Raw genomic sequence first — 26,452 nt, 5'->3', positions numbered from 1 at the left:
CACGCTTGTAATCCCAGCACTTTGGGAGGCCGAGGTGGGCGGATCACGAGGTCAGGAGATCGAGACCACGGTGAAACCCCGTCTCTACTAAAAATACAAAAAAATTAGCTGGGCGTGGTGGCGGGCGCCTGTAGTCCCAGCTACTCGGAGAGGCTGAGGCAGGAGAATGGTGTGAACCTGGGAGGCGGAGCTTGCAGTGAGCCGAGATTGCGCCACTGCACTCCAGCCTGGGCGACAGAGTGAGACTCCCTCTCAAAAAAAAAAAAAAAAAAAATCAATCCATGTAATCTAATGTATGCACAGACTAAAGGAGTAAAATCATATAAACTGACACAAGCTTTTCACAAAATTCAATACTCAATGATGAGTAAAAGCTCTCAACAAACTAGTAATAAGAGGTAACTTTCTCAACTTGATAAAGAGCATCTACAAAAACCCACAGCTTACATCATGCTTAATGTTAAAAAATGGAACACTTTCCCTCTAAGATCAGGACAGGGCAAGGGTGTATGCTGTCACCACTCTTTCTCAATATAGAAAGGAGATAAAAATTATGCCATTTGGGAAGGAAGAAATAAAACTATTTTCAGATGACATGATTGACTATGCAGAAAACATCAGGGAGCCTACAAAAAACAACACTACAACTAATAAGTGAATTCAGCAAGATTGAGGGATACAAATTGCATATGCAAACAATTGATACCATTTCTATAGACTAAAAATGAACAGGTGGAAACAAAACTTTAAAACACAATAACACTGATAATAACTGCAAAGAAAACAAAATACTTACAAATCTAATAAAACATGTATAGAATCTGTATGATAACAATTACAAAATGCTGATGAAAGAAATCCAAGACCTAAGGAAATGGAGAGACATACCATGTTTCTGGATTGGAAGATTCAACATAATAAAGATGTCAGTTCACTCCAAATTGATGTGTAGATTTAATGCAATTTATATGTATATTATAACTTTTTCTAGACATAGACAAGATCATGCTAAAATCTTTGTAGAAAAGCACAGACCCTAGGATAGCCAAAACAATTTTTAAAAAAGCATAAAGTGGGAGGAATCACTTTACTTGATATTAAATAATCAAGAATAAAGAGAGGGGAGATAGACACATAGGTCAATGAAACAGAATAGACATCCCAGAGATAGGCCCACAAAAGTATGCCCAACTGATTTTTTTTTTTTTGAGACAGAGTTTTTCTCTTGTTGCCCAGGCTAGAGTGCAATGGCGTGATGTCGGCTCACGGCAACCTCTACCTCCCAGGTTTAAGCGATTCTCCTGCCTCAGCCTCCCGAGTAGCTGGGATTACAGGCATGCATCACCACACCTGGCTAATTTTATATTTTTAGTAGAGATGGGGTTTCTCCATGTTGGTCAGGCTGGTCTTGAACTCCTGACCTCAGGTGATCCGCCTGCCTTGGCCTCCCAAATTGCTGCCAACTGATTTTTGACAGTGATGCAAAAGCAATTCAATGGAGGAAAGACAGCCTTTTTAACAACTGGCACTAGAGCAATTGGACATCCATGGAGAAAAAAATGAACTTCAGCCTCATTAAAACAGAATAAAACTAAATAGGGGTGAAATGTGGAGCAACTGCTGGTGGGAATTTAAAATTTTACAACCACTCCTGAAAATACTTTAGCAGTTTTATTTATTTTTATGTATTATTTTTTGAGACAGGGTCTGGCTCTGTCACCCAGGCTGGAGTGCAGCGGTGCTATCTCAGCCTCCTAGGCTCAAGCCATCCTCCCACCTCAGTCTCCCGAGTAGCTGGGACTACAGGTGTATGCTACCATGCTCAGCTAATTTTTGTATTTTTGGTAGAGAAGGGGTTCCACCACGTTGTCCAGGCTGGTCTCAAAACACCTGAGCTCAAGTGATCTGTCTGCCTTAGCCTTCCAAAGTGCTGGGAAAACAAGCATGAACCATATTTTTTTTTGACTTTTATTTTAGGTTTGGAGTACATGTTCAGGTTTCTTATATAGGTAAATTGTGTGTCACAGGGGTTTCGTCAGATTATTTCATTACCTAAGTAATAAACATAGTACTCAATGGGTAGATTTTATCCTCACCCTCCTCCCACTCTCCACCCTGACCCCAGTGTCTATTGTTCCCTTCTTTGTGTCCATGTGTACTCAGTGTTTAGCTCCCAATTATAAGTGGGAACATGCAGCATTTGGTTTTCTGTTCCTATGTTAGTTTGCTTAGGATAATTGCTTGCAGCTCCATCCATGTTGCTGCAAAGGACATGATCTCATTCTTTTTTATGGCTACATAGTATTACATGGTATATTACGTACCACATTTTCTTTATCTAGTCTACCATGGATGGACATTTAGGTTGATTCTATATCTTTGCTATTGTGAATAGTGCTGTGATGAACATATGTGTGCATGTGTCTTTAAGGTAGAATGATTTATATTCCTTTGGGTATATATCCAATAATGGGATTGCTGGGTCAAATGGTAATTTTGTTTTAAGTTCTTTCAGAAATTGCCAAACTACTTTCCACAATGGCTGAACTAATTTACATTCCTCCCAGCATTGTGTAAGTGTTCCTTTTTCACTGCCACCTTGCCAGCATCTGTTATTTTTTGACTTTTTAATAATAGCCATTCTGACTGGTGTGAGATGGCATATCATTGTGGTTTTGATTTACATTTCTCTAATGATTAATGATGTTGAGCATTTTCTCATATGATCATTGGCTGGGTGTATGTCTTCTTTTGAGAAGTGTCTATTCATGTCCTTTGCAGTTTTTAATGAGGTTGTTTTTGCTTGTAAATTTAAGTTCCTTATGGATTCTGGATATTAGGCATTTGTCAGAAGCATAGTTTGCAAATATATTCTCCCATTCTGTAGGTTGTCTGTTTTCTCTGTTGATAGTTTCTTTTACTGTTCAGAAGCGCTTTAGTTTAATTAGGTCCCATTTGTCAAATTTTGTTTTTGTTGCAATTGCTTTTGGCATCTTCTTTTTGTGACTATTGTAAATGGGATTGGATTCTTAATTTGGCTCTCAGCTTGGATGTTACTGATGTATAGAAATGATACTGATTTTTGTACATTGATTTTGTAGCCTGAAACTTTGCTGAAGTTGTTTATCAGATCAAGGAGCTTTTGGTCAGACACTATGGGGTTTGATAGGAATCACATACATTGATTTGTATGTGTTGAACCACCCTTGCATCCCAGGCATAAAGCCTATTTGATTATAGTGGATTAGCTTTTTTATGTGCTGCTGGATTCAGTTTTCTAGTATTTTGTTAAGGATACTTACATCTGTGTTCATCAAGGATATTGAAGTTTTCTTTTTCTGTTGTGTCTCTTCCAGGTTTTGGTATCAGGATGATGCTGGCTTCATAGATGAGTTAGGGAGCCAAGTCCCTCCGCAATTTTTGGAATAGTTTCAGTAGGAGTAGTAACAGCTATTTAAAATTTGGCCTTGAATCCGTCTGGTCCATGACTTTTTTTTTTTGGTTGGCAGCCTTTATATTATAGATTCAATTTTGGAACTCATTATTGGTCTGTTAAGGGATTCATGTTCTTCCTGGCTCAGTCTTGGGGTGTTGTGTGTGTCCAGGATTTATCAATTTCTTCTAGGTTTTCTAGCTTGTATTCATAGAGATGTTCATAATAGTCTCTGAGGGTTTTTTGTATTTCTGTGGGGTCAGTGGCAATGTCCCCTCGGTCATTTCTGATTGTGTTAATTTGGATCTTCTCTCTTTCTCTATTAGTCTAGCTAGCAGTCTATCTATCTTATAATTTTTTTCAAAAAAAACAACTCCTGGATTCATTGATCCTTTGTATGGTTTTTCACATCTCAGTTTCTTTCACTTCAGCTTTGATTTTGGTTATTTCTTGCCTTATGATCACTTCAGGGTTAGTTTGCTCTTGTTTCTCTAGTTCCTCTAGTTGTGACGTTAGTTTGTTAATTTAAGATCTTTCGCCGGGCGCGGTGGCTCACACCTGTAATCCCAGCACTTTGGGAGGCTGAGGCGGGCGGATCGCAGGGTCAGGAGATCGAGACCATCCTGGCTAACAGAGTGAAACCCCATCTCTACTAAAAAATACAAAAAATTAGCCGGGCGTGGTGGCGGGCACCTGTAGTCCCAGCTACACAGGAGGCTGAGGCAGGAGAATGGCGTGAACCTGGGAGGCGGAGCTTGCAGTGAGCCGAGATCACGCCACTGCACTCCAGCCTGGGCGACAGAGCGAGACTCCGTCTCAAAAAAAAAAAAAAAAAAAAAAGATCTTTCTAACTTTTTGATAATGGATGTTTAGTGCTATAAACTTCCCTCTAATACTGCCTTAGCTGTGACCCAGAGATTCTGGTATGTTGTATCTTTGGTTCTCATTAATTTCAAAGAATTTCTTTATTTCTGCCTTAATTTCATTATTTACCCAAAAGCGTTTCAGGATCAGGTTGTTTAATTTCCATGTGATTATATGGTTTTGAGTGATTTTCTTAGTATTTATTTCTATTTTTATTGCACTGTGGTACAAGAGCATCATTGTTATTATTTTGGTATTTTTGAGTTTGCTGAGGATTGTTTTATGTCTGGTTGATGTTGTCAATTTTAGAGTATGTGCCATGTGCACATGAGAAGAATGTATATTCGGTTGTTTTGGGATGGAGTGGAGTGTAGATGTCTATTAGGCCCTTTTGGCAAGTGTTGGGTTCAGGTCCTGAATATCTTTGTTAGTTTTCTGCCTCAATGGTCTGTCTAATACTGTCAGTGGGATGTTGAAGTCTCCCATTATTTTTCTGTGGTTATCTAAGTCTCTTTGTAGGTCTCTAAGAACTTGTTTTATGAATCTGAGTGTTTCTGTTTTGAGTGTGTTAGGACAGTTAGATCTTCTTGTTGAATCGAGCCCTTTACCATTATGTAATGCCCTTCTTTGTCTTTCTTGATGTTTGTTGGTTTGTTTTGTCTGAAATTAGAATGGCAACCTTGATTTTTTTCTGTTTTCTGCTTGCTTTACTTTGAGCCTATGGGCATCACTGCATGTGAGATGGGACTCTTGAAGACAGCATACCATTGGGTCTTGCTTCTTTGTTCAGTGCCACTCTATGCTTCTTACTTGGGGCATTTAGCCTGTTTACATTTAAAGTTAGTATTGATATGTGCAGATTTGTTCCTGTCATCATGTTGTTAGCTGGTTATTATGCAGACTTGTTTGTGTGGTTGCTTTATAGTGTCACTGTTGTATGTACTTAAGTGTGTTTCTGTAGTGGCTCATAACAGTCTTTCCTTTCCATGTTTAGCATTCCCTTCAGGACTTCTTATAAGGCAGGTCTGCTGGTAATGAAATCCCTTAGCATTTGTTGTCTGAAAAGAATATTATTTTTCCTTTGCTTATGAAGCTTAGTTTGGCTGGATATGAAATTCTTGGCTGGAAATTCTTTTCCTTAAGAATGTTGAATATAGGTCTCTATTATCTTCTGGCTTATAAGTGTTTCTGCTGAAAGTTCCACCATTAGCCTGATGGGGAACCCTTTCTAGGTGACCTGCCTCTTCTTTATAGCTTTCTTTAACAATTTTTCTTTCATTTTGACTGCAGAGAATGTGATGACTCTGTGTCTTGGGAATGGTCTTCTTGTGTTGTATTTCACTGGGTTTCTCTGCATTTCCTGAATGTGAATATTGTCCTCTCTAGTGAGATTGGGGAAATTTTCACAGACGATATCCTAAAATATGTTTTCCAAGTTGCTTGCTTTCTCTCTCCATCTTTCAGGGATGACAGTGAGTTATAGATTTGGTCTGTTTACATAATCCCATATTTCTCATAGGTTTTGTTCTTTATTGATTTTTTTTATTTTTGTCTAAGTTATTTCAGATAGCAGGTCTTCAAGCTCTGAGATTCTTTCCTCAGTTTGGTTGATTTTGCTGTTAATACTTGCTATTGTATTTTGAAATCCTTGAAGTAAGTTTTTCAGCTCTGTCAGCTCAGTTTGGTTCTTTCTTAAAATAGCCATTTTGTCTTTCATATCCTGTATCATTTTATTGCATTTCTTGGATTTCTTGGATTGGGTTTTGACTTTCACCTGAATATCAATGATCTCCGTTTTTATCCATGTTCTGAATTCTATTTCTGTCATTTCAGCCATTTCAGCCTGGTTAAGAACCATTGCTGGGGAACTAGTGCAGTTTTTGGGAGGTAAGAAGACTCTGGCTTTCAGAGCTTCCAGAGTTCTTGCACTGGTTCTTTCTCATCTCTATGGGCTGATGTTCCTTCAATCTTTGAAGTTGCTATCCTTTGGATTTTTTTTTTAATCTTCTTTGATGTCCTTCTGGGTTTGATTATGGTATAAGGTAGGTTCAGTTGACTGGCTTCATTTCTGGTAGATTTTTAGGAGGGCCAAGGCTCAGCTCAGCACTGCTAGGCTGCATGCCCTAACTCTGGGGGGCTTGTATTGGGCCCCAGCTTTGTTCTCCAGTCCCTTGTTGTTGGGAAAGTGCGGAGCTGGAGGGGCCAAGGTGTTCCTAGACCATTGGCCACAACACTCCAAACAGTGGTGCCAGCCAAAGCACTTCATCAGGCTGTGGCTGTGGTATCTGTGCTCCTTCACTTGTGCCATCAGCAGCAGTAGCACAGCAGGGTACACACTGGAAGGCTGGGTGGGGGCGCAGGCAGGCCTGGGGCTGCTGGCCTGCATGCAGGCATTGACAACAGCAGTGGTGGTGGCACGGAATGGGGGAAGGGGAGCAGGACCACTGAGGTCCCTGTGCCCATTTGTACCTGTAGCAGTGTCAGCAGGGAGGCAGGTCACTAGTGGGTGTGGGGCTGGCAACTTCCATGTGCCAGTTCACGCCTGTGGCAGTGGTGGTACAGGGCAGGAAACAGGGCCACTGTTGTCCCTGTGCATGTTCACAGTGGCAACAGTGGCACTGCTGCATGGCAGCAGGGGTGGTGGGTACACTCATGCCAGCAGCAATGGCACGGAGGGGTGCACATGCACCCACACACCAGCAGGGAAGGGGAGGCATGGTTTGTCCTTGCATATGGGTGCCGGTGCAATGAGTGCGTGCCAGCATATGGGCTGTGGATGAGTGCGTGCCAGCATATGGGCTGATGCATGTCAGTGGGGACCACTCTGCTGGAGCTCTCTGATGTTCAAACATGGTCTAGCCAGCACAGGAGTTATAATGTGGGTCTGCAGGAGGCACCCCCATTGGGCCTCTGAGGCTGCACTGCAAGCAGGTACAGCCAGGCCAGGGCCCCATGAGAGACCAGCAGATAGAAGGGCATTCAGGTCGGACTGGCCCCGTCTCAGTGGCAAAATCACCCTGTTCTGATCAGATTTGATAGTTCCCCTAAGGCTAGAGTCTTTTATGAGAGCAAGGCAAGCCTTGGAGGATGGACACCCCTGGCTGTGTTCCTGCAGATGTTCCTGCACCAAACCCTCTGCACTCTGCACAGACAGGAGTCCTGTCCCTGCCACCTCTCTAATCATCTCTCCCTGCCAGCTCAAGTGTCCTTGTGGGTTGTGGGGTCTCCTACTGCCAGGATTCCAGAGGCCCATGGTGAAAGTGAATCCCTCCTTGCCTGCTCAACTCATTCCTTCCCCAGGAGACATTGGGAGTCAGGAACAAGTCCTGATGTGTAGTAGCCCCATGCAAGGTTCCCAGCTTCTTCTCCATTCAGCCCAGTGTCTGTGACCTCCCTCTGTCCACTATCAACACCTTCCTTCTGAAGATCTGCTCAGAATGTGTTAGTCTTCCCAGTGTCCTGGTATCTCACTGGCAGATGTTCCTCCTAGCTGCATCTAGTAAACCATCTTGCCTTTTATTCAGTTTCTTTAAAAAAACGATACATGCAACTACCCTATGACCCACCAGTTGCACTCTTGAGCATTTATTAGAGGGAAATTAAGACTTATATGTTCATAAAAATACCTATATACAATGTTCATAGCAGCCTTATTCATAATAGCTCCAAACTGGAACACAACCCAGATGTCCTTTAACTGGTGAATAAACTGGTACATCCATACAATGGAATAATACTTAGCAATAAAAAGGAACAAACTATTTATATGTACGACAACCTGGATGAATTTTTAGAGATTTATGCTGAGTAAAAAAAAGACAATCCCAAAATGTTACACACTGTATGATTCCATTTATATAACATTCTTGAAATGACAAAATTATAAAAAATGAACAGATTAGTGGTTACCAGACACTAATAGGGGATGGGGGCAGGAAGGAAATGGGTGAGATTATAAAAGGATATTAGAGATCCTTGTGGAAATGTCTGGATCTTAACTGTATAGTGTCAATATCCTGGTTGTAAAATTGTACTACAGTTTTGAAAGATGTTACTATTGAAGAAAGCTGAATAAAGAAGGGTACATGAACTCTCTCTGTAATTTCTTACAACTGCACATTAATTTACATTTATTTCAAAATAAAAAGCTTAACTTTTAAAAAGAAAGATCATTGTCAAATATTTTAAGGAAAAAGAAAACTTACCTTAGATGTTTTTCTTAGGGATGGTGGTGAGAGCCATACCCAACATATAAAACAAAATTAAATTGAAAAAGATAAATTGGGTTTGTAACCCACTAAACATATATTCTAGTATATACAATGAACAGACTTAAAAGATTGAATCTATCACCTAGGGCAACAGACTTGTAAACTGAAGACATCTCAGAGTTTTAGAACAAATTTCTGAAAGTCCAAGCTAATTGCTTCACAAACAAGTCACAAAATCTTTAGAATTCTGTGGGAAAATAATCTTCAGAGTTGTTTGAAGTTAAAAGAAGAGTTTTTTTTTTTTTTAATGAGCCAAGGTAGATAGTGTGTTCTAGAAATGCAGTATTTTGAGGCAAATTTCTGGAGTACTAAATCTGAATTGGAAAGGACTGATAACATCTCTTTCAACTCATAGCTGATTCAGGTGACAGTCTTTCAATAGTTCCTTCACATTTTTAGAGCCCATTCATAAATTAAGACTTTCAAGATATAGCTTAATTAGCTTTTACTTAAACCCTGACAATGACTGGACCCTAAATCATTTCCCCAAAAGTCAGGATGAAAAAAAGGTGAGGAGAGATGGAGAAATTAATTTTACTCAGCAATGAAAGGTAGTGTTTGGTGGTAGTAAGAGAACTAGTATGATACAGTAAAAAAACCTTGGATTTTACAGGCAGAAATATTTAGGTTTAAATCCAGATTCTTCCATGGTCATATAACTTTGGGCAGTTTACATCTGAGTTTCAGTTTTCTCATCTGCAAAATGAGTATACTATCTATCACCTCTTTCAAAGAATTTTAAAGGGCTTGGAACATAATAGACACTTGCTAAATGGTAAGTATTATCTTTATTCACCTGTACAAGTATAGGATAAGTATGAAAAGTAGAATTGTTGGATCAGAGGGTACAAGCATATTTATTTTGATACTGCCAGATTATGCTTTAAACTAGATATACTAATTTGCATTTGCATCAAAATGCTAGAAAGTACTCATCCCACACTCACATTTTCGTTTTTATGAATTTGATGCACAAAATAATAGTCCACTGATATTTTAATTTGCATTTTCCTGATTATTAATGAATGAACAATTTTCATGTGTTTATTATCTGTTTATAGTTCTGTTATTTGTTTATAATCTCTGCCCATATTTACAAATTGGGTTGTGTTTGCTTACTTACACGTGAAAATGCTTTATATGTTTTGGATAACAATACATTATCTATGCTGTTTGTTATTTATGTTTTTTAACTTCTTTGAGGTCAAAGGCATTTTTAAATGTCTATGTGGTCAAATTCGATACCTTTTCCTTTTTGGCTGTTGGTTTATATCTTGTTTAGAAGGTCCTTAGGTTATGTCAGTATTCTCCTAGATGTTTTTCTAGTACTTTTATAGCATATGGTTTTTATGTTTAACTATTTAATCTATCTATGCTTTTTTTTAAAATGACATAAGAACTTACCTATATCTTTGCTAAAATGGATAGGCAATTGTCTCAATGCAATTTATTACATTTTCCCTATAGTCAACTTCTTCTTGTCTGTCAGCATCCCTTCCTGAGGGTTTCACCCCTGTCCCAGCCCCAATCCCTAGTGTGGTTAGCAGTCTTGACACTGCCTCAGAGGCTACAAGGATGAGCATATAATTTAATTAAAAATATTAAGACAGGGTGTTCTTATTCTTTTATTTTTTATTTATTTATGTATTTATTTATTGAGACACTGTCTCGCTTTGTCACCTAGGCTGGAGTGCAGTGGTGCAACCTCGGCTCACTGCAACCTCCTCCTCCCAGGTTCAAGCAATTCTCGTGCCTCAGCCTCCTGAGTAGCTGGGACTACAGGTGCACACCACCACACCTGGCTAATTGTTGTATTTTTAGTAGAGACAGGGTTTCACCATGTTGGCCAGGCTGGTCTTGAACTCCTGACCTCAGGTGGTCAGCCCACCTTGGCCTCCCAGATGATTACAGGTGTGAGCCACATCCCCTGACCCCTTGTTGTTTTAAACCAAGAGCTAGCAGTGGTTATTTCCTACCAGATGAAGAGAGAATGCCTGTAAAAGCCAACATGGAGAGACAGTGTCCTGATCACATTAAGTCCCTGGAGCCAGCCATGCCCATCCCTTAGAATTCCTAGTTAAATGAGCCACTGTATTTCCTATTTAAAGTGAAGTATATTATTTCTAAGGCAAACTTCATAAAATGCATTGATATCTTTAAAATTAAATGTATATATTACACATTAGGGTTGATTGTACTTAAAGGTTACCCCATTTGGGGAGTAAGGAATGGAAGAAGAGAACAGTTGTGATCTAAAACTTGGGAGAGTGCCTGGTTTATAATAGCTGCTCCATATTTTTGTTAAATAATTACTTAATAAGTGAATGAATGACAAAGGAATAGATTCATTTAAAAATTAACAAATACTTTGAGAAGAAAAATAAGATAGTAAAATTTCTAAGCATGAAAATAATGAAAAGTAAATAATTGTTTTTAATCACATAATTTACTATGTAAAATAACACTATTTGGAGTTTCCACTTAAGTGACAAATAGAACATGGTTTTGGTATACATATCTTATCTCTTTTCATGAGAAAATTGGTAAAGTCTTTATCCAGAAGTGGTTTGAGGGGTCTAAGTTTTAGAGCATTTAAAGCTGACTGTAAAAATAGACAAGTGGGACTACGTCAAACTTAAAAACTTCTTGCATCAAGGAAACAATAGAGTGAAAAGGTAATCCATGGAATGGTAGAGAACATTTGCAAATCATATATCTGATAAGGGGTTAATATCCAGAATATATTAGGAACTTCTACAACTCAACACCAACAAAAAACAACACATTTAAAAAATGGAGAGTTCTCCAAAGAAGCTATACAAATGGCCAATAAGCATATGAAAAGATGCTCAACATTACAAATCATAAGACAAATGCAAATCAAAACCACAATGAATTATTACCTTCCACCCACTGGGATGGCCTCTATCAAAAGAAAAGAAAATAACGTGTTGGTGAGGATGTGGAGAAATTGGAACCCTTGTGCACTGCTGGTGGAAATGTAAAATGATGCAGCCACTATGGAAAACAATATGGAGGTGCCTCAAAATATTAAAAATAGAATTACCATGTGATCCTATTTCTGATACATAGATGTATACCTATTTCTGGGTATATATCTAAAAGAATTCAAAACAGGACCTTGAAGAAATCTTGCACACCTATGTTTACTGCAGCATTATTCACAATACCCAAGAGGTAGAAACATCACAAATGTCCTTAGATGAACAGATAAGGAAACTGTGGTATATAAATACAGTGGAATGTTATTCAACCTTAAAAAAAAAAAAAGAAATCCTGTCACATGCTAAAGCATGGATGAACTTTGAGGAATTATGCTAAGTGAAATGAGCCCATCACGAAAGGACAAATACTTCACAATTCCACTGGAGTGGAGATTATGAGTGCGATCATGGCTCACTGCCACCTCAAACTCTGAGGCTCAAGCCATCCTTCCACCTCAGCCTCTCAAAGTGCTAGGATTATAGGCATGGGCCACCACACCCAGCTGGGTTTCAGTTTTGCAAGATGAAAAAATTCTCGAGATCTGTTGCACAACAATGTGAATATACTTAACACTATTGAACTGTACATTTAAAAAATGATTAACATTGTAAAATTAATGTTATGTGCTTTTTACCACAATAAAAAATAAAATGGAAAAAAAAACGCAATTGTAGGAAAGGCAGTCTCTCTTTCTGTAATTACTTCAAGTTTGCACTTTGACATCTTCATTTATATAATTTTTAAGTCAACTAATTTAAATAATTAACTGCATTTAGTAGTTTAAACAGTTTCATGTACCTATAAAATTAGAAAATTCCTGCCTTTGGCACCCTTTGACTATGTCTTATTGTCCTATAGTTCTCTCAGTTTACATAAAAGGCTTTTATTCTTTGGAGCAAGATAATAAATCTATTTGTGTCAGCCCAGATACATTTATTTTTAAACTTATGTTAGTTTCTATAATTTGCAACTGAGTCTTGACTATATAGCTCATCTTTTCCTGCTGCTTTGAGATTCAGCATTTATCCTATGCTAATTTAACATGTGATGTGGTTTGATTCTGTGTCCCCACCCAAACCTCATCTTGAATTGTAATCCCCACATGTCGGGGGAGGGGCTTGGTGGGAGGTGACTGAATCATGGCAGTGGACTTCCCCCTTGTTCTGGTGACAGTGAGTGAGTTCTCACAAGATCTGGTTGTTTGAAAGTGTGTGACACTTCCCCCTTTGCTCGCTGTCTCTCCTGCCACCATGTGAAGAAGGCCTTGCTTCCCCTTCACCTTCCACCATGATTTGAAGTTTCCTGAGGCCCCCCCAAGTCATGCTTCCTGTTAAGTCTGTGGAACTGTGAGTCAATTAAACCTCTTCTCTTCATAAATTACCCAGTTTCAGGTAGTTCTTTATAGTTGTGTGCAAATGGACTAATACAACATGCTAATTATTATATGCTAATTTCCTGATGTACATGAGCTGTTTCAGTATTCTGTTCCATTAATTTTGCCTATTTCTATGACGTTACTATACAACATTAATTACTATAACTTTAAATTCATTTAATATTGGTAGGGAACACACACATCTGCTTTTTCATCATTTTCTTGGTAATACTTATAAATTCTTATTGATGAAGTATTAGAATCATCTTGGCAAGTTCTATAACTCTGAGATTTTAATTGGGGTTGCATTGAATTATAGATTGGTGTAGTTTGATATATTTACAAAATTTTCATCTAGGAAAATTCAGTATCCTCTATTTTCTTTATTAATATTTCATAGTTCCTGTTCTTTTCTTATTAGATTAATTCTTTAGTATTGGATAGTTTCTGATGTAAACGTGAATGGGATCTTTTTAAGATTACATTTTTCAGGCAATATTTGGATATAGTGTTATATAATACTGTGTATATATTTGTATATTGATCTTATATTGGTCCACTTTGCTAAACTCTCTTATTCTTAATTTTTCAGTTCTCTTCAATTTTTTAAAGATAAGTGATCATGTGATCCATTAGGCACAGTTTTGTTTCCTGACTTCTAATATTTCTACCTGTTGTTTCTTTTTCTAATCTTGGCTAAACTCTTAAGCAGTATTGGACAGTAGCAGTAAGAAAAGGCATTCTTGTTACAGATTCTGATGAATATTCTATTAGTATCTCAATTTTAAGTGCAATGCATGAGGTAGGAAAGCACTTTTTTTAATCCTATTCCTAGTTTGTTAGAAGATTTATTTGAAAATCAAGAATAAGGTTGATTGGGCTGGGCGCGGTGGCTCACACCTGTAATCCCTAAACTTTGGGAAGCCGGGACAGGGGGATCACGACATCAGGAGATCGAGACCATCCTGGCTAACACGGTGAAACCCCATCTCTACTAAAAATACAAAAAATTAGCCAGGCATGGTGGCAGGCACCTGTAGTCCCAGCTACTTGGGAGGCTGAGGTAGGAGAATCGCGTGAACCCAGGAGGCAGAGGTTGCAGTGAGCCGAGATCAGGCCACTGCACTCCAGCCTGGGCGACAGAGCAAGACTCTGTCTCAAAAACAAAACAAAATGAAAAAGAATGGGGTTGATTTTTATCAAATGCTGACGCCTGTGGAGGAAATTACACAATTTGTCTCTTATAATTTGTTTATATAATGAATTACATGAATAGATTTTCTAATGTTGAACTATCTTTGTATTCCCATATAATTCTTCCTGGGTTATACTACACAGAATTTGCCATAACTTATTTAGGAATTTTGTACATCTATTCATAATGAGATAGACCTAAAAATTTGGCAGCATTTACCTGTAATGTTGACTTGGTGTTGTGTTTGTTTGTTTGTTTGTTTTTGAGACGGAGTCTTGCTCTGTCACCCAGGCTGGAGTGCAGTGGTGCAATCTCGGCTCACTGCAACCTCCGCCTCCCGGGTTCAAGCAATTCTCCTGCCTCAGCCTCATGAGTAGCTGGGATTACAGGCACGTGCCATGACGCCCAGCTAATTTTTGTATTTTTAGTAGAGATGGGGTTTCACCATGTTGGTCAGGCTGGTCTCAAACTCCTGACCTCATGATCCTCCCATGTCGGCCTCCCAAAGTGCTGGGATTACAGGCATGAGCCACTGCACCCAGCCCAGACTTCTTATTAGACTATGAAAGGCAGAAGACTATGGAGTGACATCTTTAAAGTAATGAAAGAAAATGACACCTGTTTACCTAGAATTCATGTTCAAAACAGTAGAAATGTTTTTTGGAGTTTGTATTCACCCTTTCTCCATCTGCTCCTAAGTACAGCAGCACTGTTGGTCTTGAGCAGCGGGAGCCTAGTTCCCAATTCCCTTCATGGAACTGGAGGGAACACAGTTTTATTTGCAAATTATTGTATATGTCCGTTCTAAGCTGGCTGGAGGATACCTGAAGGATGGGCTTGCTTGTCTCCCTCTCACATAACATGGAATGAGGGCAGGAAAAGCAGTGAGCAGTATTCATAAAAGCTATCTGGGAACTAAAAATCCACAGATAACTGGGTCAAGAGATTAAATCTAATTTCTTCACTTCTTATAAGTCTATTCAAATTGTATATTTCTACTTGTGTCAGTTTTGGTAGTTTGGCTTTTTAAAGAGATGTGTTTATTTCATCTAAGTTATCCAACTTGTTGGTGTACAAATGTTCATAGTACTCTTATAATCCTTTTGGTTTCTGTAAAATCAGTAATAATATCCCACTTCCATTTCTGATCTTAGTAGTTTCAGTCTTTCTTTTTTTCTTAATATAAAGGTTTGTAAATTTTGTTGATCTTTACAAAGAACCATCTTTTGGTTTCACTGATATTCTGTATTGTGTTTCTATTCTCTATTTTATTTACCTCCACTCTAATCTTTTTTTTTTTTTTTTTTTTTGAGACGGACTTTTGAGTTTTGCTCTTGTTGCCCAGGCTGGAGTGCAATGGCATGATCTTGGCTCACTGCAACCCTCCTGGGTTCAAGCAATTCTCCTGCCTCAGCCTCCTGAGTAGCTAGGATTACAGGCATGTACCACCATGCCCAGCTAATTTTGTATTTTTAGTAGAGACGGGGTTTCTCCACGTTGGTCAGGCTAGTCTTGAACTCCCGACCTCAGGTGATCCTCCCGCCTCGGCCTCCCAAAGTGCTGGGATTACAGGCGTGAGCCACCGCACCCAGCCTGAGATCTTTCTCTTTTTTAGTGTAAATGCTTATAGCCATAAATTTCTCCCCTTAGCATTGATTTTTCTGTGTCCCATAAGTTTTGGTATGTTGTGTTTTCATTTGTCTCAAGGTATTTCCTAATTTTTCTTGTAATTTCTTCTGTGACCCATTGGTTTTTAAAGAATTTTTAAATTTCCAAATGTTTGTGAATTTTCTAATTTTCTTCTATTACTGATTTCTAGCTTTATTCTACTGTAAAAGAATAAATTTCAGTATGCGTAGTTTTTCAGTACGCTTAGAAGTTTTTCAGTTAAGAATCATGTTTAACATGATTAATCATATTAATGATTAACATGAGTTAATCATGAGTAATATGTTAAACATGAGTAACAGCAACTTAGAAACAGTGCCTTAAATCATAATATTGTGGTTTCATGATGTCATCAGGGGCCCAGATTCCTTTTCTTTATGGACAGCCATCTTCAGCATGAGCATGTTACTGAAGGGTAACACCAGATGGACTTTATATCTCTAGGCATCACATGTATTCCAGGCAGGAAGAAAGAAAAAGACAAGTTCAGTTACATACTTATCAGCTAAGTCAGCCTCTGTTTTCTTGTTTTGTTTTTTGTTTTTATTTTGAAACAGAGTCTCGCTCTGTCACTCAGGCTGGAGTGCAGTGATGCAATCTCAGCTCACTGCAACCTCCACCTCCCGGGTTCAAGTGATTCTCCTACCTCAGCCTCCCAAGTAGCTGGAACCACAGGCGTGTGCCACCACACCCAGCTAATTTTTTTGTATTTTTAGTAGAGACAGGGTTTCACCGTGTTAGCCAGGATGGTCTCAATCTCCTGACCTCATGATCTACCCACCTTGGCCTCCCAAAGTACTGGGATTACAGGTGTGAGCCACTGCACCTGACCATCGGCCTCTGTTTTAAGACACTCTCTCAGAAGAGAGAGTTGAGATACTCTCTCAACAACTTCCAATTATGTCTAGTTGGCCAAAATTTTGTCACATGGCCACTCCTGTCTGCAAAGGAGGCTAGAAGATGTAGCTCTTTTGATAGGGGACATTTCTGCCCCTTAAAAAAATGTAAGTTCTTGAGATAATACATTTTAGGAAGGCAACTAGCATTTTCTGTCACAGGGAGCAAGAGACTACTTAGGATACCACTGCTTGGGGAAACATGATGGTGGCTTGTTCTATAGTAGTAGGGGGGTTGATGGGAAAAGGTGATTGGATATATATAGTCATTATATATAAATTATATATATAATATATATTCAGTATACATTAATATATAAATTTCATATATATATATGATTTTTTTAGACAGGGTCTCTGTCACCCAGGCTGTAGTGTAGTGGTATGATCATAGCTCACTGCAACCTCCCACTGCCAGGTTCAAGTGATCCCCCACCTCAGCCTCCTGAGTAGCTGGGACCATAGGCTGTACCACCACACCTGGCTAATTATTTGTATTTTTTGTAGAGACAAGGTTTTTCCATGTTGCTCAGGCTGATCTCAAACTCCTGGACTCAAGTGATCCACCTGCCTCAGCCTCCCAAAGTGCTTGGATTACAGGTGTGAGCCACCGCACCTGGTCATACTTGATCTGTTTTGAAGGCAGCAGCCACAGGACTTAATGCTGGATTCGTTATGAAAAGGAGAAGGAGAGGAATAAAAACTCTTAGGTTTCTGGCCTAACAATTCCAGAGATAGAAGCATCATCAACTGAGAAGAGGAAAAACAGAAAGGCTGAGGGTTTTCTTTTTTGGGAGTGTGGTGCCTAATCTAAAATTGTATTATATATACATTAAATTTGAGATAATTATCATACAGCTAAAGGGAACTCAATATCCTCTTGAATATCTCTGAGCTATTTAGAATCTTTTCCAATGGTCACCCTTCTCCTACATTCGTCAGAAATATTTCTATTTACGCTGGAGTTAGTTCTATTTGTTCTTATTGATTCTTCACTTACATGTATCAGTGCTGGGCAGGCTTCCCTGGAGGGTGTGTGGGGATGGAAGATGGCAGGTAGGATGGCTGAGGACTCTACATTTCCAAAGAACCAGTGTGTTTCCTGGATGGAACTCCCTTTCCTTTTTTTCAAATCCCCTTTTAGTTATCTAATTTGGAAGTGTGAGTCTCAGCAATCGTTACTCTGCTTCCCTGTCAAGGCCCAAAACTTGTATCTCTGCTTAGGAATATGCCATATTCTCCTTAGAGAACAGTTTTTTGATGTGTGGGAGAGTGACGGGGGAAAGACAGTGCTGCCAGCAGTGTTTGCTCTGTGTGCACAGAGAAAGAGAGGGGTGATAATGAAGGGTCCAAGAGGTCCAGCTTTTCCAAATGCAGCTCTTTTAACTATGGACATTCCCATGATCTGATTTTCTTTGTGTATGCTGAGTGTGATGGTTAATATTACGTGTCAACTTATTGAGAGATGACTAGAGGGCTAGAAAAGTATTGTTTCTGGGTGTGTCTGTGAGGGTGTTGCCAGAGGAGACTGACATTTGAGGCGGTGGACTGGGAGAGGAAAAGCCACCCTCAATGTGGGTGGGCACTGTCCAGTCACTGCCAGCTCAGCTAGAACAAAGCAGACAGAGGAAGGAGGGATGAGCTTGTTTGCTGAGTCTTCTGGCTCACTCCCTCTTCCCTTGCCAGACGCTTTGCTTCCTCTCCTTCTGCCCTGGGACATCAGACTCCAGGTTTTTCGGCCTTTGGACTCTGGGACTTGCAGTAGCAGTCTCCAGGGGGCTTTCAGGCATTCAGCCACAGACTGAGGGTTGCACTGTTGGCTCCCCTGGTTTTGAGGCTTTTGAACTTGGACTGAGCCACTACTGGCTTCTGTCTTTCTCCAGCTTGCAGATAGCCTATCGCGGAAATTCACTGTGTAATCGTGTGCGCTATTCTCCCTAATAAACTCCCTTTTATATATACATATATCCTGTTGGTTCTGTCCCTCTGGAGAACCCTGATTAATACACTGACTTGGAATGTATTGCTTCTCAGGTCCCCCTGATTTTACATCTCTAATAACTATTGTTTAAGGTTACGGTTTTTCTGATTGGGTTTTTCCATGAAGTCAATTATATCTGCTCTCATATTTTCTGTATTTTCTCAAAGTTCTAGATCCTGGTAGCTCACCTTACTGATTTCTAGTATTGCCATGGTTCTTTCTTTTTGAAATAATATTTTCTGTTAATGTACTGGAACCTTGGGAGATAGGAGAGTGGACTCACATGTTCAGTCTGCCATCTTGAAGCTCCTATATTGGTTTGTTTTACTGTCTTTTCCTAGCTTCCTAAGATGAATACCTAGAGCATTCCCCCAATATTACTTTACTGAAGCTTTCTATTTGTGAAAGAATTATATGTTCATCTAATCAATAATACCCAGTTAAACAGAGTAAAAGTTAATAGCATCCTCCTTCCTCTCCTCCAGAGCTACTTTCGTAAGAAAATAATGTAAGCATTTTGAATCCATTCACACATTTGTCCATGCTTGTAATAGGGGGAATTTTTTGTTTGCTTTGTTACAAAAATGAAATTATATTTTTCTATTACTTGTTCTTTCAGTTGTTTATCATACGTGTTTCTTTTTTAAATTTTTCTATTAAATTCATTTAAAACAATGAGCTTTCAAATGTTATAATGTAAACTGTGTTTAAGAGAGATTTGGAGGAAATTTAAGCAAAGAAAAACAAAAGGAACAAAAGAATAGGTATGGAAGTACAAGATGTATGTCAAGAATTCAGAGTTAGACACATTTGGCTGGAGGAGAGGAACGATACTGGCAAATATTGAGAAACTTGCAGAGACAGTATAGAGTTGGTATGTGAGGACAATGAGTGGGAAGCCATTGAGGCTTTAAGAATAGGGTCATTTATTAACTGATTAATGTTAATTAAACCTTAAAATAACCTAAAAGTATCTCTAATAAAAATGTTACTCATTGAATTGTTATTTTAATTAATTTAGTCCATAGTGAACCCTCTACAGACTAAAGGAGATAATGTATAGGAAAGTCACTTGAAGTACCAAGTGTTCTGTAAAGAGATGTGTCACATTTTCTCTCTGTATGAGTTGGCAGTGTGGATGCACATTATGATGCTTCTAAAGCCACTCATTCTCCCTCACTGCTATGTGGATTGTGTGGGGGACTGAGTACCCAGTGAAAACTTTGGACACCTAGGATTTAAGCTACTAATCATCTGGGTAACTTGGAACAAGAAACTTCAGCTTCAGATTCTGTGTAAAATAAGAACTAGAACTAGATTATCTCTAAAATACTTCCATCTCTAAAAATTCAATGGTTCTGTGATCCTGTAATTGTTCCCACACATCTTGATTTAGTATTTCTTTAGGGAGTTTTAAATATTCATTTAACAGTGACAGGTTGATAATCATCGAAAATGCTATCTATGGCCGGGCACGGTGGCTCACGCCTGTAATCCCAGCACTTTGGGAGGCCAAGGAAAACGGATCACTTGAGGTCATGAGTTCGAGACAAGCCTGGCCAACGTGGCAAAACCCCGTCTCTACAAAAAATACAAAAATTAGCCAGATGTGCTGGCACATGCCTGTAATCCCAGCTACTCAGGTGGCTGAGGCACAAGAATCGCTTGAACCCAGGAGGCAGAGGTTGCGGTGAGCCGAGATCATGCCACTGCACTCTGGCCTGGGCAACAGAGCAAGACTCTGTCTCAAAAAAATAACAAATAAATAAATAAAATGCTATCTCAATATAATATGAGCTGCCATGTATTCTGTAAAGGCATCTCACAGCCTTTTAAAAATCAGATTACATTTCTTCTGACAATTCTATTTTATTTTTACTTTTGTTTCTGCTTGAAGTTGCTGTGCATTATTTTGACTTTACAAATTCAATAGGGTGACTATTATAACACCAAAGAGTCCAATATTTCACATATATAATATGTATACAGATTTCTTTCATAATTGGCAAGGTATAGTTGTTATGATAAAAATATTTAGGTTTCAAAATTTTATATCTCTAATAACTATTGCAAGAATAAAATGATCTTGATATTCTTATAGTACAAGTAATCTAAAATTAGAACTTCTTTTTTTATAAGGTGGCTTTTTCACCAAAAGAATATAATTCACCATCTTTCAGACCAGAATATATAGAATTCAAACCAAAATTTCAGGTGAGTCCTGAATTATTCTATCCCAGTATCATTATACTTAATTACTAGGTTTCTTCAATACTTTAATTCAATAGTTCTAAAAAGCTACTCATTAGAAACACCTGGCTATCATAAAAAATACACATTCCCAGGTCTACTTCTGACCTAATGAATCTCAACCCGGAAACAGAACCTGGGAATTTGTATTTCTGAAAAAAGAAAAAAAAAAACCAAAGGGATTCTTAATTTGTCATCTGGGTATCCACTAGAATTTGAAAACCAATTATAATAAGTTGTATCCATTAAAAATAATTTTGAACTACTAAGTTGAAATAAAATAAGACAAATACTAGGCTGATTCTTTCACATTTTGCTTTTTTTAGTTAGATAACACAGAAGTATAAAAAAAGAGTTTCAATAATAATTTTTATTTTGAAGGCTGTTTCAATGATAGAAGAGCCTGATCCCAGAGCTAAAAAGCTGCTTATGAATATTACACTGATATTTTACTGTAATCCTGAGTTTTCTATATGGCTCTCCCTTATCCATTTCTGAGGCATTCTACAGTATGCATCAAAAAGCAAGATTAAACTGTGACATGTTAAGGACTGGGTGGAGCTCATTATCATTGTTGAAACTCTCAGACTTAAAGGCAGATGATATATGCCCCCAAGTCAGTTTTTAGAGAATATTTATGATACTTTTCATGAGTTTCATTTCAGCACTTTTCACTACTTGCTTGAATTTAAAAAAATATTTCCTACATTGCTATGAATGTAGCAAATATTTAGGTAAATGAGACTTGGATCCTGATGTTAGCCACTGTCTAAGGAAATGAAGCTAACACTAGAAATTGAGTTGTCAAAAATAAGCTATTTATGGGTGGCTTTTTAAGTATTTAAAAATATTCCAAGTAGCAAAAAGCACTTGGACACAAAATAGTGTCAGAATTAAGAATTTGACAGTTTTCCATTAAAATTTTTATTTCAATTTCAAATATTTTAAAATAATTAAAGTTGATTTTCTCCATTTGTGGAGGGTAAGAGAGTGAATAGATACATTGACAGATTGCTCAAAGAAAATTACCTAGAAAATGTATGATAAATTCAAAATCATTGCTACCAAATGTCTTACCTTTTTCTTAATATTGCAGTTTCAGAAATTCAACAAGAACGGTTTTGATCCTTTTCTAAGGAATATAAACAAAATGTCAGTCAGAAAAAGAAAAGATCAAGATATATACAAATACAGAAACATCTTAGGTGCAGAGGTCATAGAGCATGAAGACCAGGATCCTCCTTATCCAGCACAATCAAAAACTGCAGGACCTGCTAATAAAACCTGGGCCCATGACCCTAATATCTTCACAACAAAGACATTAGAAACTGAGAATAAGTTAGCCCCTGATCCTACTATCAATACAATAGAGGGTTTAGATACGAAGAATAGTTTAAAAGAAAATCTACCAAATGTATCTTTACCAAGCTTCAAAGGAGAATCGTCGAGGGCTGGAAATGTACATGCAAACACATGTCACCTCTCGAAGTCTTTAAATTTTACCCCCCATATAGAATATTTAAAACAATCAGTGATACTCAAGTCAATTTTAAGTAAAAATCTGCAAGACCTTTCAGACAAATTATTTTCTAAACCAGAAGTTAGTACGAACAGTGAAGCAAGAGAGAAAAGTAGTTCTCCACTTCTAAGCATTCATGATAAATCATCAAGTAGTATGGAAGACAACATATTGGAAAAAAAACAAGATTTAAACAACTGGCTTTCAGAAAAAGACATTTTAAATTCAAAGGCTACTTTAAGTCAAATAATTAAAAATATTCCTGCAGATTCATTTTCAGAAGGTAGTCAAATAATTGAAAATATTCCTGCAGATTCACTTTTAGAAGGTGGTCAAGTAATTAAAAATATTCCTGAATATTCACTTTCAGAAGGGGGTCAGATAATTAAAAATATTCCTGCAGATTCATTTTCAGAAGGTGGACCAGGACAGTCTCCAGAGGTAGAAGAACATGTCTCTAAAAAACACTTCGAAGCTGATGAGAGAGATTTTCCAATTAAAAAAAAGAGTAGTATCAAAAAGAAACATTTAATAAGCGAAGTACCTAACTCCAAATCAGGTTCAAGTGGCACTGTACATGACTACATTACGAGGCAAATATTCACTGCACCAATATTCTCAGAATTGGAGATAGAAGTGAAAGAGCCAAGTGAAACACCAATGAACTTGGGAAATCAATTACCTACACCTTGGAAGAGAAGTTTGTCATCACATATTCTATTTCATGAAGAAAATGCTGATGAAATAGAATTGCCACAGCCCAGACCTGCTATAAGCCAGATAATACAAGCATTTCCTTTAGATACGCTTTTAGAATCTGGGATAATCAAAGTGATAGAATTAGATAAAGAACACCATAAGAGTTCTTTGCTGGGTACGGGGATCACTTCTCCTAAAGGAAACCTAAAGGATTCCCAAGAGTGTTATTCAGAAATCAGAAGCGAGACAGAACCTCCTTCTGAGCAGAATATACCCATCATTCCCAAAGACACTACTTCTATTAGTGGAGTTGAATTTATACAGGGAGACCAAAATATGTTCCCACAAGATTCAAGTTATTATTCAATAGCAAATAAAGAACTGGATTTGCCAAGAAATGGTCAGAGGCTTGCTAAAGACAAAAATGATCTCAGTTCTACTTTAGAAAGTTTAACTAACTCATTAATGGATAAACTTAGTGAATCAGATGAAATAATGTTAAAATCCTTTTTTCAAAACATCTTCAATGTTTTTTTCAAATATAATCAATCTGAAAGAAGAGGACAACCAGAAAAAGAATTAGAAAGACTAATTCAACCTTCTTTTACAAGTGACACAGAACACCTCGAAGAACTCCAAGAGGATTTTGATAAAGCAGACAAATTAGACAGAAAACCTGTTTTGAGTCCAAAGCTGCGTGTGTTTCTAGAAGAACTTTCAGAGTCAGAAGTAAAACATTTAAAATCTGAATTAAGTAAACAAATCCAGCATTACCTTGTAGAAAGACTTTCAGAATCAGGACATATCACCAAGAAGGACTTACCAAAAATCTATCGAAATCTGTATCTGATGAATGAGAAAGCAGAGCGGAAAGGGCCAAACAGTTTTCAGGGGAAATATTCTGAAACTGTGAAAGAAATCATGTCTTTCGTCAACAATTTCAATCATCATTTCATAGATAAACATTTAGAAATAAAGCTAAGATCTTTTTTAAAGGATATTCTCCAAAACTATTTCCTAAAAAACATTTCAGAAAGCAGTTTATTTAATGAGATAGAATCTGAGACTATGTACCCAAACGTATCTTCTCTAAGGACTAAAAGTGTCTCAGTATCTTTTCACGAACTACAACAAGATATTTCAAAGGGGAGTTTTGGTAGAAGGTTTGATATAAACATGAAATATACTTTAAGTAAATCTCTACAAAACTATCTGATAGCTTTATCAGAAAATGAATTATTACATCTAAAAGCTGATTTAAGCAAACACCTCCAGAGTCTTTTTATAGAAAAACTTTCAAAATCAGGACTAATGACAAAAAAGCAATTAGAAGGGATCAACCAGCATATAAATTTGCTTAATTCTAGTTCTATACCATTAAAATATATAAAGACACATTTACCTTTTAGAGATGACCGTCACTTTGTGGAGAAGCATTCAGAAAAGCAAAATAAATATTCAAGAATTGTTCAACAAACCACTTTACAAACGGTTTCTGAGGATAAACTTAGAGAAGCAGAATTGATTCGAGAGAAAGAAAAGAAATATTTTCCCTTACAGAATTTAAAAGGAAGTTCATCTTTAATTAGGGAACAGAAAAGTTATTACACTAAAGAAGATGCTAAAACACCAAGTTTAATCAAAGTACAACCTTCTTCCAGTGAAAATATCCAGGCAAGTCCATTAAGTAAGTCATCAGAAATACTTACAGATATACCGCTTAAGAAACTAAGGAAAGAACATGTGTTCATGCAGCTTCCTCAAGCAGAAAATTCTGTTCATAAAACAGAGATTCAAGACCCATATAGTTGGGGTGGTAAATCAAAAATAACTCAATCAAAAGCTTGGTGTGAAAGGACGCTGAAAATGAAGTCCCTTGATAGAAAGGAGCATGTAAACATCTATAAATGGACTGTTCAGGAAAAACCTGAAGCAGTATTAACATCGTATCCAGGAATTCCTAATGCCAGAATGCCAAGGGAAGATGAGTACTTAAACAGAATCACTTTCCCTTCCTGGCAAAGTAGCACTTTAACTCATTTCAATACAGAGAGTGGGGAACAATCAGAATTAGAAGACCAGTATTGTCAGAGATTGAAAGGAAATAATAACAATAATAAAAAACATTTAGTAACATTTGTACAATACAAAAAAGAAACACAAACTCTTTATATAAAACCAGATGAAATTTGCAGCGAAAAATGTGCCAAGTTCCCTGAAATACAGTCATTCCAATATAAAGTTGTAGAAGATGAGAAAAACTCGAAACCATACCTCTTCCCAGAATTATTTAAGAGAGAAGATCTAAAACCCAAGGTCGGAAAAGAAAGAGACCGTGTCGCCAAACCAAAAAAGTCATTTAACAAGATAGTCAGGATACTACCAACCACACTGCCCTCCACAAGAATTCACCTAAAGAAGTCTGTTCCAAGGACACTGCTTCACTGGACTGCAAGAAGAACTATACATGTAATAATGTTTTTCTAAGTCTTCTACTTCTGTATTTGGCAAAGTTCTGGCAATAGTTTAGGGTGTATATATCTGCATCCAACTGTGTGTATAACCTTAATTATCCCCAAGACATACAGACCTCCAATTTAAAAATTCCTCTGAAAGACCGGGTGTGGTGGCTCACGCCTGTAATCCCAGCACTTTGGGAGGCCGAGGCGGGCGCATCACGAGGTCAGGAGATCGAGACCATCCTGGCTAACACGGTGAAACCCTGTTTCTACTAAAAATACAAAACATTAGCTGGGCGTGGTGGCGGGCGTCTGTAGTCCCAGCTACTCAGGAGGCTGAGGCAGGAGAATGGCGTGAACCCGGGAGGCGGAGCTTGCAGCGAGCCGAGATCGCACCACTGCACTCCAGCCTGGGTGACACAGTGAGACTCCCGTCTCAAAACAAAATTCCTCTGAAACTTAAATATCACCTCACCTGATTCAAAATACAATCACAAAATCAGGGGGACTGTTAACACACCTACTACCTTTTTATGAAATAAACAGTGCTACCCCTCCCCCAACCCACCATCTGGGACATGAATTAGAAAAAGGTGCCCTCTTCCTCTGGGCAGATTCTCCCAGATGACACAGCCGAGAGTCAGAGTACACAGTCCTGATTGTGGAAAACTGGCTGGATTTTAGCCCTGACTAAAATTAGTACAACCATTGGCTGTAGCCAGATACTGTGGAAACATAGCTGACATTTTCTTTTCATAGAGCTATAACTTACAACTATTAGAGGTTTTTTTTCACATAGCTGAATTATCTTTGCTTCAGTTAAACAAATATGAAGC

General features: G+C 38.0%; 1 protein-coding gene across 11 annotated transcripts in view; it reads left to right on the top strand.

The window, feature by feature from the left end:
- The window catches only part of C2CD6 (C2 calcium dependent domain containing 6), a 206,729-nt gene that overhangs the window by 161,795 nt on the left and 18,482 nt on the right, over nt 1–26,452 (top strand). For 4 of the 11 annotated variants that reach the window (XM_055290201.1, XM_055290200.1, XM_055290199.1 and 1 more), the window contains 2 exons: nt 20,829–20,903; nt 22,036–25,626. The exons of 4 other annotated variants lie outside the window; for them this stretch is intronic. In XM_055290201.1, the coding sequence (XP_055146176.1) occupies nt 20,829–20,903; nt 22,036–25,626 (3,666 nt within the window). Of the gene's footprint in view, nt 1–20,828; nt 20,904–22,035; nt 25,627–26,452 lie in introns of those variants that run through there. 3 more of the 11 variants (XM_055290205.2, XM_055290203.1, XM_063644881.1) reach the window with 2 other exon arrangements.

The sequence above is a fragment of the Symphalangus syndactylus genome, chromosome 8 (genome assembly GCF_028878055.3).
Source record: "Symphalangus syndactylus isolate Jambi chromosome 8, NHGRI_mSymSyn1-v2.1_pri, whole genome shotgun sequence".
NCBI lineage: Eukaryota > Metazoa > Chordata > Mammalia > Primates > Hylobatidae > Symphalangus > Symphalangus syndactylus.
The sequence above is the reverse complement of the archived record's forward strand: the minus strand, read 5'-3'. Positions and strand labels throughout refer to the sequence as shown.